At 36.6% G+C, this 16,008-nt stretch overlaps 1 protein-coding gene across 1 annotated transcript in view; it reads left to right on the top strand.

Annotated features, from left to right (window-relative positions):
- Positions 1-16,008, top strand: part of FAT1 (FAT atypical cadherin 1) — a 139,184-nt gene that overhangs the window by 53,392 nt on the left and 69,784 nt on the right. The window contains exon 2 of the mRNA XM_044681654.1: positions 1,653-1,967. Within this exon, the coding sequence (XP_044537589.1) occupies positions 1,653-1,967 (315 nt within the window). The remainder of the gene's footprint in view (positions 1-1,652; positions 1,968-16,008) is intronic.

Raw genomic sequence — 16,008 nt, 5'->3', positions numbered from 1 at the left:
TCTATCTATATCTATGTATTCATCCATCTATCTATCTATCTATCTAGCTAGCTAGCTATCTATGCATCCATCTATCTATACCAATCAAATAAATATATATTACATATGTAAATATAAAAATAATTTTATAAAATATATTATAAAAATATAAATTTTATATAATATATAATAATTTTTATCATATGTAATCAAATATAAAATAGAATAAATATATTATATATTGTTAGATTATAATATAAATTATTCTATATTATAAATATATTATTTGATATAATATATTCATAGTCTATATAATGTATATTAAGTATATATTATATAATTAATATACATTAATTATGATATCAGCTCTTTCTTCCTTCTTCCTCCTTTTCTCTCTTTTTCCCTTCCCATTTTCTTTCTTATTCCCCCTTTAATTCATTTAAAGTACTTTTCATATGTATCTCATTTGGACCTCTGGGTGGTATAAATATAATTAGTCCGATTTTTTTTTTAAACCCTTACCTTCCGATTTAGAATTAATGCTGTATATTGGTTCTAAGGCAGGTGAGCAGTAAGGGCTCTCCAATGAGAGTTAAGTGACTTGCCAAGGGTGACAGCTAGGTAGTATCTGAAGCCAGATAAAGTTCTATATTTTCAGGTAATGAAACCAATATATTCAGTTAGCTGTCAGTTTTCTATTTGAACCCAAGCCCAGTACCCTTTCCAAGCTACTCCCATTGCTGACATGCTCCAGATCCTAGAGTGGCAGAAGGGGACCCAGATTGGAAATTCATATCCCCGCACCAACATTTAATGTGTGGACACGGGTAAATCACATATCTTCTCTGCTTTAGTTTCCTCATCTTCAGGACAGGAATGGTGTACTTGTGATTTCACTGACAGAGGAAACTTTAGGGGGAGGGAGCTTCCTCCAGCAGAGCAGGTCAACACCTTCTTTTTTTGCTTAGAAGGGCTGTCCCAAAAATCTTAGTACAGTTGAAATCTCCTGTCTGTAGACATCAAAGAGCCATCCAGGATCCTGAGGTGTTCAGTGCCTTCCCCAGGGCCAGAAAAGCAATATATTTCAGAGTGAGGTCTTGAACATAATTCCTCTTGGTTTTGAGACTGTCAACACTATGCCTTGCTTGCTTCTCTTTCATTGTCCTATAAAATGAGGATAAAAAGATTGGTTTTAGAGTTGCTCTGAGCAATTGCAAACTGAAATATGCTATGTAACTATCAGTAATTATTATTGGAATATATGTCCCTTATTCAACTCTGATATTCTTTCATTCATGTCGTCTACAGTCCTCTAATTGTGGATTTCCTTTCCCTAGTCCAGCTAACGGGACAGCATCATTAATTTTCCTATCATTAGGAAAGGCTGGGGTGCTTTACATTATTTGTTACATTATTTGTTAATTATGCTTAGGGTTTCATTTTGGGGTTCCCCCTCACTGCAGAGCTGGTGAACCAAATGAAAACTTACCAAGGCAGTCCTGCTCAGTTCTCTTCTCTTCCCTTCCCTCCCCTCTCCCGCCCCTAAGCAGTAAACACATTTGGGATCCGTTTGTAAAACCGTCCCATTGTGAAACTTTTTTTTGAAGTGATGAGTAAAGGTTGCTGGCTGACTTTCTCAATGGGGTTTAATGTTCCTTCTGTTTTCTCTCCAGGTGTCATAGAGACTGCCGAAAAGTTGGACCGTGAGACCGTCTCCCATTACTGGCTGACAGTCTTTGCCACAGATCAGGGGGTAGTGCCTCTTTCATCATTCACCGAGATCTATATCGAAATCGAGGATGTTAATGACAATGCGCCCCAGACATCGGAGCCGGTGTATTATCCAGAAGTCATGGAAAATTCACCCAAGGATGTTTCTGTTGTTCAGATTGAGGCTTTTGATCCAGATTCTAGCTCTAGTGACAAGCTGACCTACAAAATAACGAGTGGAAATCCACAAGGATTTTTTGCAATCCATCCCAAAACAGGTATGTGCAGACAGTGATTTTTTTTTTACCTTATTTTTATGCAATGCTTTACAATTAAAAAAGTAATCTTTGAGATAGCTAGGTGGCTCAGTGGATAGAGAGCCAGGTGTGGAGCTGAGAATTTGACCTCAGACACGACTTTGCTGTATGATCCTGGGAAAGTCATGTAACCCTCATTGCCTAAAACTTACTACTCTTCTACCTTAGACCCAGTACATAGTATTGGTTATAAGATTGAAGGTATTTTTTTAAAAAGCAGCCTTTTGTGCATTTCCTAAATGTTCACAATAACTTGATGGACACCAAGAAAGTCTTGTCCACTTTTTTTTCACTGCAGACGCTCAGAGAGGGGTTAAATCATTAACCTCAGTTTTAAAGCTATTAGGTAGTAGAGTAAAATTCTAACTTTGATTGTCTGACTTATCTTTTTCTTGCTTTTTCCATTATGGCCTGTGCCAGGCAGAGTAAAATGAAAAGAGAAAAATTTTGCTTCTAACAAATTCTAAGATTAGAAGAACTTTTGTGTTGGAGTGTGGTCAGAGTGGGAAACAGGCAGAAATTTGGCTGTCACACAGTTTATTTCAACCACGGTTGACAGTTTCATTATTTTCTTGAATACTCAAATATCACTTTTTCCATAAAGGTATTTTATAGCATTGCTTATTAGAGGATTTGTACTTTCAGATTAAAACATGTTTTATCTTTTGGCTAAGAGATTGTCGCTGTTCTAGGATTTTTCTCTAAAAGAAAGGTCTTACCAGAATAATCGAGGGGAACAAGCTAGCCTTGAAATTGGGGAGTTCTGCTTTTGATCCATATTGACTTTGGACTTCTAGGCAAATCATATAACTTTTCAGTGTCCTAGACTACTAAGAATATAAGTCACAGAGTAGAATAAATAGGAAGGAGTTTCCTCATCTAGGATTTGCTTATACCAGTGAACTTAATGATCTAGGGAAAGAATGGTCTATCTTGTCCATTATGTTATTCATTAGGTTTTATTGGGCTTACTCTTTAAGAGGGGTAAATTGAAGTCTTACAAAGAAGTTTTTAATGCAGGTTATAGAGCTTTCTTTTTGCTCAGTCTGCACAGATTTGGGGAGGAAGACTTCCTATTACAACTGTTTTACTCTTTATTTCAGCCAATCTTTCCAAAAATGTTCACCAAACACTGTGACAGGATAGCTGGATATCACAGTTGATTTTTAAAAAGAAGGAGAAAAAAACTAGTTAGCAGATTAATTACCTTCTGTAGGTGTAAGCATTGAACAGCTTGGTTGTCCCCACTGCTAGAATCCACATGGCATCCTCTCCTGTCTTTCAGTGAGCCTCATATATCTTCCCGGGAGGTCAGTGTATGAAAGATGATGTTTGTTTAAAAGTCTTTGCCACATTATTCTGAGCTCTTCAGAGTAAGGGCACCTGAAAGTGTCTGATTGAGACGTACGAGCAATCTGTTGCCATTTAATTTGACTGTTTACTTTTTATAGATACGGGAAGTTTTTGCTTAGTCTGCTTATTTCGCAGACTCTATCAGAGAAGCAAGATTTGTCAGAGCTAGAGGTGTTTTATGGAGAGAAAGCATGCCATAGTGGAAGCAGAAGAAAACACATTTATATAGCACCTTCTATGTGCTGGGCACTGTAAGGCTTCACAAATATTATCTCATTTGATCTTCACAATCTTGTGAAGTTAGTACTCTTATTATTCTCATTTTACAGTTGAGGAAACTGAGGCAGGCAGACGGTAAGTGACTTACTCAGGGTTACACAGCTACAAGTGTCTGATTTGAACCTGATTCTTACTCTAGTGATAGCTAGCTTATTTCACTGGAAAGATCAGTGAATTTGGAAAGAGGACCTAGATTCAGATCGTGGCTGTGTCCCTTACTTTCTTTGTGATCTTAGGTATCTCTCTATACTATAGTTTCCTTTTTTAAAAAAAATTCCAAGATTTGGCCTAGATGGCATCCAAGGTCCCTTTTAACATAAATTCAGGGACTCTATGAGATCATCTCATCACTTCTCATTTTATTGTTATTGTTCAGGCATTTCAGTCATGTCTGACTTTATGACCCTATTTGGAGTTTTCTTGGCAAAGATACTGGACTGGTGTGCTACTTCCTTTTCCAGTTCATTTTATAGATTAAGAAATTGAGGGTCACTTAGCTAGTAAGTGTCTTAGACCAGATTTTGAATTCAGGTCTTCTTGACTCAAGGCCAAGCATTCTATCCACTGTAGCACTTTGCTATCCTAGATGGCAATGTCAGTGAAGAAGTAGGAGGGCTGCCATATTGGATGAGTTGTCTAAAGTCATGCTGCTGTTGAATATCCAAGCCAGGATTCAGTCCAAGGTCTTCTGACTTTAAATCCAACTCTCTTGCCACCACAATAAAAGGAGACTTCCTGTTCCACTATTGTTTTTTGTAGGACTTATCTTGGCAAGGAAGTAATATAAATGATATATATTAAATGCTATGGAGGAAGAGGACTCTTCTATCTCGATGGGGAAGTACTTCAGGTCTATGGTTGTAGCTCTTAGACTTCTAGAAGTTACATTCAAGAGATGACCCACTGTAGCTTCTTGTTGCTCAAAACAGTCACACTTATAGGTGAATAATTAAAATTTGTAGAACATTCTTTTCCATGTGCTAATGTCTCCCAGAGAAGATTTCAAATTGAGATTTGATCTATGTTTAATAGTTTCTTTGAAAATATGGATAGCTTCCCTAACACTAGAGTTAACTGTTTCTTATATTTCTTTTATTACCTAACTCATTTCATTGTATCCCATGAATACTGCCAGGATTGCATATTCCCCAAAACTATGTTCTAGCTCTTAAAATGTCATGTGTCGATAGCATAAGTTTAAATTATTTTCTAGAATTTTTTTTTGGAAAATTTCCCTTCCACCTATTAGATTTTAATTTGATTATGTTTAAAATCAAAACAAAACAAAACAAAAAACCACAGTTGCAACTGGCCAATGAATAATTACTAATATTTTATTTTTTTATTTGAATATTTTATTTTTTTCCAGTTACATGTAAAAACAATTCTTTTTTTTTTTTTAAGTTTATGTATTTAGTTCTTCCCTTCCCTCTCCAGACCATAGAAGCTAACATCTATCTGCCAAAATAGGTAGATCCTGGCTTTTATGTTTCCATGTCTCAGTTCATTCCCTGGAGTTGAACATTCACAAGTTGTTCAGATGAGTTTTATAGTTGGATGCATTTTGGTTTTTGCATTGCCATTATTCCTAGATATTCTACACATAGCAAAGATGGGATATTCATCTAATACAGCCATATAGTCAGTACTGTGTCTGTGGCAGCATTGTGTCTTCCTCACTTTTGGGGGTTTTTTGTTTTGTTTTGTTTTGCTGAGAAGAGGGTGCTCTGTTTCATGACCTGCTCCCCAGGCCCATTACTTGGTCTCATTTTGGTGATTTTTTTTGGTTTGTTTGTGTATTTGTGTATTAATTTTATATATTTCTTCTGGTTTTTACCTCATTCTTCATCAGTTCATAAGAAATCTTCCTCAATTTCTCTGAATTCCCTCATTCATCCTTATCTTCCTACACATCAGTATTCCATCCCATTCATAGACTTCAGTTTGTTGAGCCATTCCACAGTGGTCTGGGTCCTACATTCTTTCTAGTTTCTTCATTGTTGTAAAATTGCTGTCATTTTGGTGGATCTTTAAAATCCTAGTGTCGAAGACTTCACAGCATAGAAGAGACCCTTTCTAACTCTTTGAGGGCTGGGCAAAAGAAAGAAATTTTCAGATTTTCAAAAGAAAAAAAATTTCTAATTCTTTGTTGATTTTTAGCAGCAGATATAGATAGATAGATAGATAGATAGATAGATAGATAGATAGATAGATAGATAGATAGATACCAGACTTAACTGCACAAAGTTCCTTCTCTTAATTGTGCTGCAAGGTTAGGTGACACGAACGCATTCGAGGTTTAAAAATCATTGGGGGAAATGAGTACGTAACAACGACCCAACCAGGTGTTTAGAAGAAATTTTGAGGAAGAAAGATGATGATTTTTTTTTTTGAGCCCAGAAAGAAAAACTAGAAGGAAAGACCTTGAAATAAAAAGAAAAGAAACCATTCTTTTCCTCATTCAGATACTTGTTTAATACTAACCCGGTAATGTTCTATTCCCCATGCATTTTGTTTCCTCCTTTCAGAGTAGTGTGAGTTATCCAGGGGGGCAGGCTAGTGTTACATGTTCATAACCTTTCCCCAAACCACACAGGGGTTGCATAATATACCCTCCTAGAGGAAGCAAAAGAATAAAAGACAGTCTGTTGGCTAGGATTGCCAGGGAGAACTAGGAGACCTGCATTGTCCCCAGGGTCTCTGTAAAATAGTGGTAGCTTCTCTGTGTTGTCATGCCTTTGAACAGACACGTGATTTATGTGGCTGGGCCACTCCTTTTGAGTATCTTCATTTTAACAGCTCTCAAGAGAAACTTCCTCCTGAGAATTCTAAAACACTAACTTCAGAGAGAACAAATCTTCCCCAGGAGTCAACAAGCTAACTCGAGGATAGAAAGCAAATGTAGCGATCTGGCAAGACAGCAGGGGAATAATTTCTTAGCTTTCACAAGGGAATTTTTTTTTCTCTCCTGATCTTAAAGTAGATGATAACAGAGAGAATCATAGTTACATTGAAATACGTGTTAGAGAAAGTTGTATATTACATTTCCAAAGTTGGCTTTATCATATACCGTGCTAAGGCTAGGGAATACCTTTCCTGAATTCAGTTTGTTTTTTGTGAAGTAATAAAGAACAAATATATACTTCAGTGGTATAGAAGAAAGTTTGGGGCTGCGTCGTCTCACTTTGAAGAGATCCTGAACCATTTGGGAAACGAAATGTTGATGATTCCTTCCCTCCTCTCGTTAAATTAGTTAATGGTCTCTACTCCCATAAAGTTTTAGAAACATTAGAAGTTCAAAGAACACCAAGGAAGGTTTACAGCCGTTGTTCAGCCATTCCACAGTAGGCAGGTTCCTATGTTCTTTCTAGTTCTTGTTGTCGTTTTTGTAGATTTTTAAAACCTAGCTTTGAGGAGTTCCCAGAATAGGGAACAAGAATAGTTCTCACTCTTTGGGGGCACAAGAGAAGTATGGCACTAACAAGTAGACATGAATAAAGATGGAGGTGTAGTCAGTGGCCAAGTGAAAGCAAATAGTGGCAGGATGCACAGGTTAATTTTAAAGACCTACATTAAAATTTTGAAAATTGCAATGCACCGATCTGGGATAATCCTGAAAGATTATGACAGGGAATGCTCTCCACCTCCAGGGAAAGAACTGTTGGAGTCGTCTTTCCCATCAGTGTATCTTTGGTTTTATTGGGGGTTTTGGTTATGTATGGATTTGTTCTTAACAAAAGTGATCAATATAAAAGTGTATTTTGTATGACAATAAAAAATGAGAAAAAATTTTGGAGATTGAAACAAGCAGAATCCAGAGAACGTTGTATACAGCAACAGAAATATTATTTGAAGAGAAACTGAATATCCACCTTTAGAAAAAGAACTAATAAATAGAAACATGCTTGACATAGTTTTATACATACACATATGTTTGCATGTGTGTATTTATGTATACATATTTAATATATGATACATAATAATATATACATAAACATGCATGTTTACATGCACTTTTTTAGAGGGGTCAAAAGATGCTTTCTCTAGTGTGCGATGGGGAGGAAAGGAAGAGGATACCTGGGAACTTTAATGTAACAACTACATTTTTTAAAAATTACAAAAGAAGATTTGGGTAATTAATTGATCATGTAATAACTTAGTCACCTCAATAGAATATTAACTGAAAATCACTGGACTTGAAAGTGAGATATTATAAGTCATCGACACAACTTCTCTTTAGTTCTTGGGAAGAAATCATGTCTAAACCTTGGCAGTTTATAAAATAAAGTCCCTCAGACCATCTCAAAGGTCCCATTTTAGGGATGAAGAAATAGCAGTTCAGAGAGGTTGTCTTCTACTCCAAATTAAGTAGTTAAAAGCTGATTCTTTTGTCTAGTTGTAGTTCTTTTCACATTAGTGAACTCAGATAAAAGTACTGTAGTATTTTCTTAAGGTGGAAAGAGTCACTCAGGAATATCTGAAAAGCTGAAGTCCACTTCTTACTCTACTTCCTCCATACTGTCCTGTTTATCATTCCTAACACACAGTCCTTCTCTCTCATCTCCTTCTGTCCCTTTGACCATCATGCCCTTCTTCCTCAACAGCTTCCCTTCCTCCACTCTTTGGCTTCCTTCAAGACTCACCACAAATGCTCCTGCTTTCTCCAGCTGCTTGTATCTTACCCACTGAAATGATCTTCCACCTACTCTACTTATTTCTATGCTTATTCCCCCCATTAGGATGTAAACTCCTGAAGGACTGTTATTGCTAGTTTGTTGGTTTGTTTTGCATCTCTAACACTTAGCACTGTGCCTAGTAAGTGTTTCATAAACTATGTTGATTGATTGACTCCTGTTAAATTTCATCTTACTGAATTTGGCTTATGTTTGGGATTTTGAATAGGTCTTTTAAAATCCCACTTCTCTCATAAAATGTCTAGCTTTTTGTTCCAGCTTGTGTCATCCTAGAAATCTGGTAAACATGTATGCCTCCAACCAAATCATTAATTAAAAAAAATGCTGAACAGATCAGAGCCAGAGACAGAGCTCAGCAGCATTCCACTAGAGATTGCCCTTCCAAATGAATAGTGATCCATTAATCACTATATCCTTGAGATCCAAAGACCTCCAAAACAACCCTCATTGTGACTGTAGTCTAGGCTGGGTTGTCTCAGTTTTGTCCAAAAAGTTTTTATGAGAAGCTTGTCAGATGCCTTGTTGAAATCTGGGCACATTGTCTACAGTATTCCCTTGACTTATTTCTCCATCAAAAAAGGAAACATTCTATGGGAATTCATATACGTTTGGAGAAGTCACTGTTTTTCTTTCCATTTGCTTCTTATCTAGATGCCTCTTTAAAAATGTCTTCTGAAATTCCTGCCAGGAACTAACACCGGACTCATCAGCCCATACTTTGAAGCATCTGTGTTCTTGCCCTTTTTGATATCTCATGGGACATTTGCCCATCTCCAGTCTTTGGGCAAAGCTTCCCTATGACACATTTATTTCAAATGTGAATGAGAACAGTTTAGCAATCCCTTCTTCAATTCTTTTACCGCCTTGGGGAAATCATCCTGACATAGCAAATTTGAATAAATTCACTGAAGACGGCCTCACTATCTTTTTGTTTATCTTAGGATTTCAATATTATCGACCACATTTATCTTTTTTCTCAATCTGTAGATGATTCTTCTTAGCAGAGAAAACAGAAGCAGAATGAGATTTTGAATTTTTGTTGTTGTTCAATCTATTTCTTTGTGACCCCACTTGGCGTTTTCTTGGGAGAGATGCTAGAGTGGTTTGCCATTTCCTTCTCCGGTTCATTTTCCAGATGAGGAAACTGAGGCAAATAGGGTTAAGTGACTTGTCCAGAATCACACAGCTTCTAACTGACCAAGGCTGGATTTGAACCCAGGAAGATGAGTTCTGACTCCAGAACTAAAGCTTTATCCACTACCATACTCAGCTGCCTTGTATAGAAACTCCCTCTCTGTAGTCTGCAATTTGAAGTCTTAAAGAGTTGCCTAGGAGACTAAGAGATTAAACCAGTAGTTTCCTGAAGGTCTTCTCTTAGACCTGTACACCTTGCTACCTCTCTTAACTATATCTTTTTCACATCTTAAATGATCTGTGAGTTCCTTTGTGTAAGAAGGTGAGTGTCTTTATCCAGATTGCTTTTTCTTCCTTATTGGAATCATTTTGTGTTAGTGACTATTTTATTAATTTAATTATTTTATTTTTTTGAGAGCTTCTTGTCTCTTTCAAGCTGGCTTTCCTTGTAGAATCCAAGGCTTGGAATCCTATGCAATAGTTCCCAAAATGTTGAAATCTTCCATCTCAAAAGCTTGGATAAACATTACTCTTTCCAGCCCACCCCATTTCCCCCCATCTGTCATAGCTTCTGAGAAGGTATGGTTACTTCCTCCTAAGATTATTATCCTATGTCAGCAACAGTTTCTTCCTTTTTGATGAAGATGAGGATCAGTTCTAGAATAGTAGTGTTGCTCGTTTTTTCTTCTAAAGGATGAAGCCCGAGTGAATCATTTCTTAACCTCTTTGTTTTTCTGGTTTTAGCAGAGAAAGAGAGAGCCCATCGGCCAATGTTTGGATGGCCAAAGTTTCTCATTACTGTATCTGTGCTATTTATTTTAAACCTTTGCTTTCTGTCTTAGAATCAATGCCAGATATTGGTTCCAATGCAAAAGAGTGGTAAGGGCTGATCAATTGGGATTAAGAGACTTGCCCAGGGTCACACAGCTAAGGAAATACTTGGAGGTCAGATTGGAACCCTGGACCCTCTTGTTTCTAGGACTAGCATTTTATCCACTGAGCCACCTAGCTGCCCTGAATGAGCCTAATTTAATAATCTGCTCTCTGTTCTCTGGGTCTCCTTTGTCAGATCATCATCTATGTCAAACCCATTATCTATAGATATAGTCTCAACCTCTGCCCTGTACATTCTTTTAGGACCCCCAGATGTTTATATCCAACCCCTGTCTCTTTTCTAAGTGCCAGTTCTACTTCACAAAGAGCTCTTTGGATATTTCTAATTGGTTGTTAAATGGTATTTAACACTAAAACACAGGTCATTATTCCCCCCCACCCCTGCCCAATACACCCTTCCCCAGTCATCCAGATCTACAGCTTCAATTTTATCCTTGACTCCTTGCTCCCATACCCACTTATTGGCCATTTCTTAGCATGACATCCCTCTCTCTCTACTCACAGCCACAATCTTGGTTTAGTCCCTCATCATTTCATACTTAGATTATTGAAATAGCCTCTCATTTGATCTCCCTCTCATAGCCACTAAATTATTTTCCTAAAGCATGGAATGACAATGGCAGCTTCCTTCCCCTCCCCCCAATTCAGTAAACTCCATTGGCTCCCTATGACTCCACTCAAGGATCAAATAGAAACTTCTCCAGCTTTTAAAGTTCTTTCCAAGCTTCATCTCTCTCTCTAGTCTTATTATTACACATTATTTTTTCCCATACTGTATTCCTAATTTCTACCATTTGAATAGGATGTTGAATTCTGTTGCTGTTTTTCAATCATAAGTCTCAGTGCATTAAGATCTCTTATTTTGTTAATTGCCCATAATTGGGATGTTCACATCTATGCATCTGAAGTCCCAAGTATTACTCTTTTTCCCCCTGCCTGGAAATTGTCTCTTGTGACTTTCACGACACCTTTACCTCTATCTTTCTTCCCATGTCATATCTGTTATTTTCTGCAGCATCTAGCTTACTTGTTGAGTGTGGGTTATTTTCTCCCCCTCCCCCTTTCCAATTTCAGTTTAAATTCCTCTAGATAGATGTACAAGTCTCCAAGCAAATATATTTATTCTCTCCTATCTTCACTTTAGATGGCAAAGTCTATCATCCCTGTCTCTTAAACCCTAGTTTTCCAAATCCAAATCCCCTACCTTATCTCCATCTTCTTAGCTAAATTCTTGCTTCCTCTCTCTCTATACCTCTTTATCTTTTAAAGTTTTTTGCTTTCAATCCCCAATACTGAAGAGAACCCCATCTTTTCCCCTTAAGATCCTCCTGCTTTAAGATTCTTTCATGATCCCTCACTTTTTCTCAGTTCTTTCTTGGCAGTATCATTTGATTCATCAAAAATAAGATGTTGTTAGGTTGACAAGTCTTCTTTAAGAAGCTCTCAGATTCCGTATGCATGCCCCAGGAAGACAGCATGTTTCTTTATTATTCATATCACAGTGACATATGTACTCCTCAGCAAGGAGTTACCATCTTCAAGAATACGTCTTCCTGTGCTCAGTAGTGGATATCCCCTCTCCCTAGAAGCCCTGTGGAGCAGAGAAAACTGCTTTTGATTTGGAAGGTCTAGTTTCTTTCTCCCTGGGTAGAATCTGGAATCTATTACGTAGCTTGAATAAATCTGGTGATATGTCTTCTTCCTTTCCTTCCCTGGGTCGCCTTGCAACCTCCTGACATGGCTTTGGATTCTCCTGTGCATCCTTAACAGCCTTCCTCTTTTTTTTTTCCTTTGAGAAGTATTTTTTCCTGCATTCTTTTAAAGGTAATTTCCTTTTCCTTTAGACAATCCAGAATGTTAAAAAGCTTCTTCTCCTTTGGCAGTCACTCAGCAGACATTTATTAAGTACCTGCTATGTCCTAGGCACTGTGCTAAGTGCTAGAAATACAAAGAAAGACAAAAGAGGGTCTCTGCTCTCCTCTAATGAGGGAGACAACAGATAAATAACTATGTATTAACCATGGATAGACAGGATAAATTGGAGATAATCCCAGAGGGAAGGTAGGAAAAATGAATTTGCATTTTTTGCACCTGTAGTTTATTGATTCTGGAAGGAAAACGGCGTTTCTTCTGCAAATCATTGGAATATGCAAATGCAACATCGCATTATCCTGTCTTGGTTTGTTCTTAATAACTATATAAATAAAGTAAAATGATTAGGTTTTAGTACTTCCAGAAGGAAATATGTGCTTCCTGTGTGGATAAAGTTTGATGAAGGAAATAGAGTCCAGTCTTAAGGGAGAATCTAGCTCCTCATTTGTGAAAGTAAATTTGACATCTTGGAACCAAATGTTTACTGGATTCATCCATTCAAGTATTTTATAACACTGGATGATGTACTAGGGGTTTTACAAATAAATATACTTCAGAAGATACCTATGCATAAAATACAATATTTGTACACACACCCAATCTAGAGAGTCTAAGCAGATCCAAGACAATCTAAAATACCTACTTTACATGAGTACAAAGAGATTGTAATGCACAGGCTTGATTTCTTTGGTAGGGATTAACCAGAGGCAGGTGCTGAATCAGTTTTAAAGACAAGAGTTGGTCATGGACTAGTGGAAAAGGGACAGAAAGCTTCATTAGGAAAGGACAACTTTGTAGGAGGAATGAGACTGTATCAGGCAGGTGAAATTGGTGGAGAGAAAGCATTTAATGGAAAGCTGCAGGCTTTAGGCTTTACCTTCCATTTTTTACAAATAACAATTTCCTTAGGAGAATTCTAATCACCTAGAACACTTTCTCTTCTTTTGTAGATAAGCTTGAATTGAATTTAACATTTAAATTTAAGCATCTATTTTGTACAGGGTGCTGTTCTTGGCATTCTTCTGAAATCAGATGAGAATAATTACATCGATTTGGGAAAAGAGAAGGGAATTCCCATAGTGCATTTGTCTAGTTTAAAGTGGGGGAGGGGGAATATATATTTACATATATATATATATTTAATATGTGGTTTGCTATTTCAAGATCAAGAAACTGAGGCAGACAGGGCCCATTAATTTGCCCAGGCTCACACAGCTAGTAAGGTTTTGAAGTTGGATTTGAACTCAAGTCTTCCTGATTCCTGGCCATCAGCTGTTTAAAAAAAATAGATTTGTTGTTGCAGGAATCAAAATTTATTTTGCTGAAATCCATCTAGACTATATGTTGGTGGGTTCTTTTATGCTGAGTATTTTTCTCATCTCAGATTTTAACTTCAAATAGTGTGATAATATAGACATGAACATTATTTAATGTTGAATTCCTTGTCAGAATTTTATTATAATTGTATTTTCAGATATTTACTAATTGGGAAAAATTAAATCTCAAAATTATTTTCATGTATTTCTCTTCTAACAGTCATTTTATTAATGAATCCAGTACCGTCTCCTTAAAATATCAAATCTTTGCTTTTCACTTCTTGATTTCCACAAGTTATTGTCTTTAAAGTTTTTACAAACATTCACTAATAGAATTTTAAAATTGCAGCGATGTAAAAGTTTGATCAGTCATATCTCTTTGAGGATGAGCAAAATCTTTTCTTAAAGGTAACTAGTCTGTCAGCATACATTGCCCACTATATGCTAGACATGTTCTCTGATCTGAAGATGCAAACACACTACATGAAACAGCCTCTTACTCTTAATGGTAAAGACAAGAAATATAACTACAAGCATATTTAGAATAAAAGCAAAAATTACTTGAGTGAGTTTTTACCATACAGCCTTTAAAAAAATAATGACCATTAATGCATGTGTATCCTATAAAGCATCTTGAGTTTGAAAAACTGGACCGAAGTTTCGACAAGATAATTATTTAAAGGCTCTCTTTCCCCCTCTCTGTTTTGTTCTTTGTATTTTAATTGTCTAGGTTTTGTGACAGGGTCAGATTTTTAAACTCGGGTTACTATTTTTCATTTCCATACTCTTCATACCATTTGTCTATATTGCTTTATATAGTACCCCATCGATTATTTTTCCTTTAAAAAAAAACACTCAATAGTCATTACCCTATTTAACATGGGAAGTATATTATATAGCATTGGATAGATTGTTGGTAACGTTTTCTATATTATATTATTGTTAGTAGATTAATGTCTTGAAGTTCTTAAGACATCACAGAGTAATAAAATCCTAATAGCCAGTGGGTAGAATGGGTAATCACCCATGCCCTCAATTCTGTTATCAGTTTACATCCAGTTTTACTTGTTCCAAGCAAATGGCAGTTAACTTGTGGCCAAAATAGCAAATGAAAAAAGTAATTTGGGAAATAGCGATAGTGGCAAACAATTTCCGAGGATTTCCTGTAATCTACATATCAAGGAAGGAAGGAAGGAAATAAAGGACCTTTGCCTTTATGGTGATGGTGATTCATGTTTTCAAATAAGTTCTCTATTGTTTCCTGACTCCTGATCTGGTTTTGAAGTTCTGCAAACATTTATCTGTATGTATTTTTCCAGGCTTTTCAGGAATTTTCACAAAGTGAAATTTCTGATAGGTCTCATTTATCTTTTATTTAGTCATGAAAACTAATATGCAGTCTGATCTCCCTTTCCAGGACTCCCTTTTGCTAATGTATCTCTTGGCTTTGCCTTCAACGCTAGCAAACATTTGTTATTTTACATTATCAGGCCTCCAGCTTGGTGCTGGTGATACAGAGATATATAAAGTAACATAGTCTGTGACCTCCAGTTGCTTATCTCATATTGGGAAGTGATACGGTGTTAAGAGAGTTTCATTTGGTACAACCTAGGAGACAAGAACACTGGAGGAAAAGATACAGAAAAAAAGGGATCTAGGAAAAAATCTCAGCTGGAAGAGAATACATTAACCTGAGGGCATCAGGAATACTTCATAGATGTGATAAAACTTGAGTTGAGCCTTGAATTTAAAAAATCTTGAAAGATGATGATGACAAGATTCATTTTAGGCCTTTAATTGGTCCTACCAAAGTCAAATGAAATGAGCTGTAATTGATACCAGTAGAAATTGCGGAGGCATGGTGAAGAGATACTCTTAATTCCCCATCACTTGGGCTTGGCCAATTTTATTCTTAGATTCTTCTGGATACTTTACACTTTTAAGGAGAGCGAGTATCCCATAGTCAAGAGGGAAATGGGCTGTACTCCATGAGAACAGATAGTATCATCATTGGCCCCAGGCACTTGGGGGTGGTATGGGGTGTGTGTGTGTGTGTGTGTGTGTGTGTGTGTGTGTGTCTGTCTGTCTGTCTGTCTGTCTCTCTGTCTCATATATAACTTCTTTCTTTCCCCATAAAGTAAGAGTTTTGAATTTGGCACTATAAGATTCTTTGAATGGAACCCCAAACAACAAGCTGTCTAGAGTCCATTCCCAACCAGATTCCAAGATAAGACTGGGAGGAACCAGGCAGAACTCCTTCAAGAATCTGTATAAATATAATGTTCCCTTCTTTAAGATATCAGAGTCTTAATAGCCTTGAGTGGGAATTGTCTAGAGTGCTAATAGTCCAAAAGATAATTGATTCCTTTCTTTTTCTTTTCTTTTCTTTTCTTTTCTTTTCTTTTCTTTTCTTTTCTTTTCTTTTCTTTTCTTTTCTTTTCTTTTCTTTTCTTTTCTTTT

The sequence above is a fragment of the Gracilinanus agilis genome, chromosome 6 (assembly GCF_016433145.1).
Source record: "Gracilinanus agilis isolate LMUSP501 chromosome 6, AgileGrace, whole genome shotgun sequence".
In the NCBI taxonomy this organism is placed as follows: domain Eukaryota; kingdom Metazoa; phylum Chordata; class Mammalia; order Didelphimorphia; family Didelphidae; genus Gracilinanus; species Gracilinanus agilis.
The sequence above is the reverse complement of the archived record's forward strand: the minus strand, read 5'-3'. Positions and strand labels throughout refer to the sequence as shown.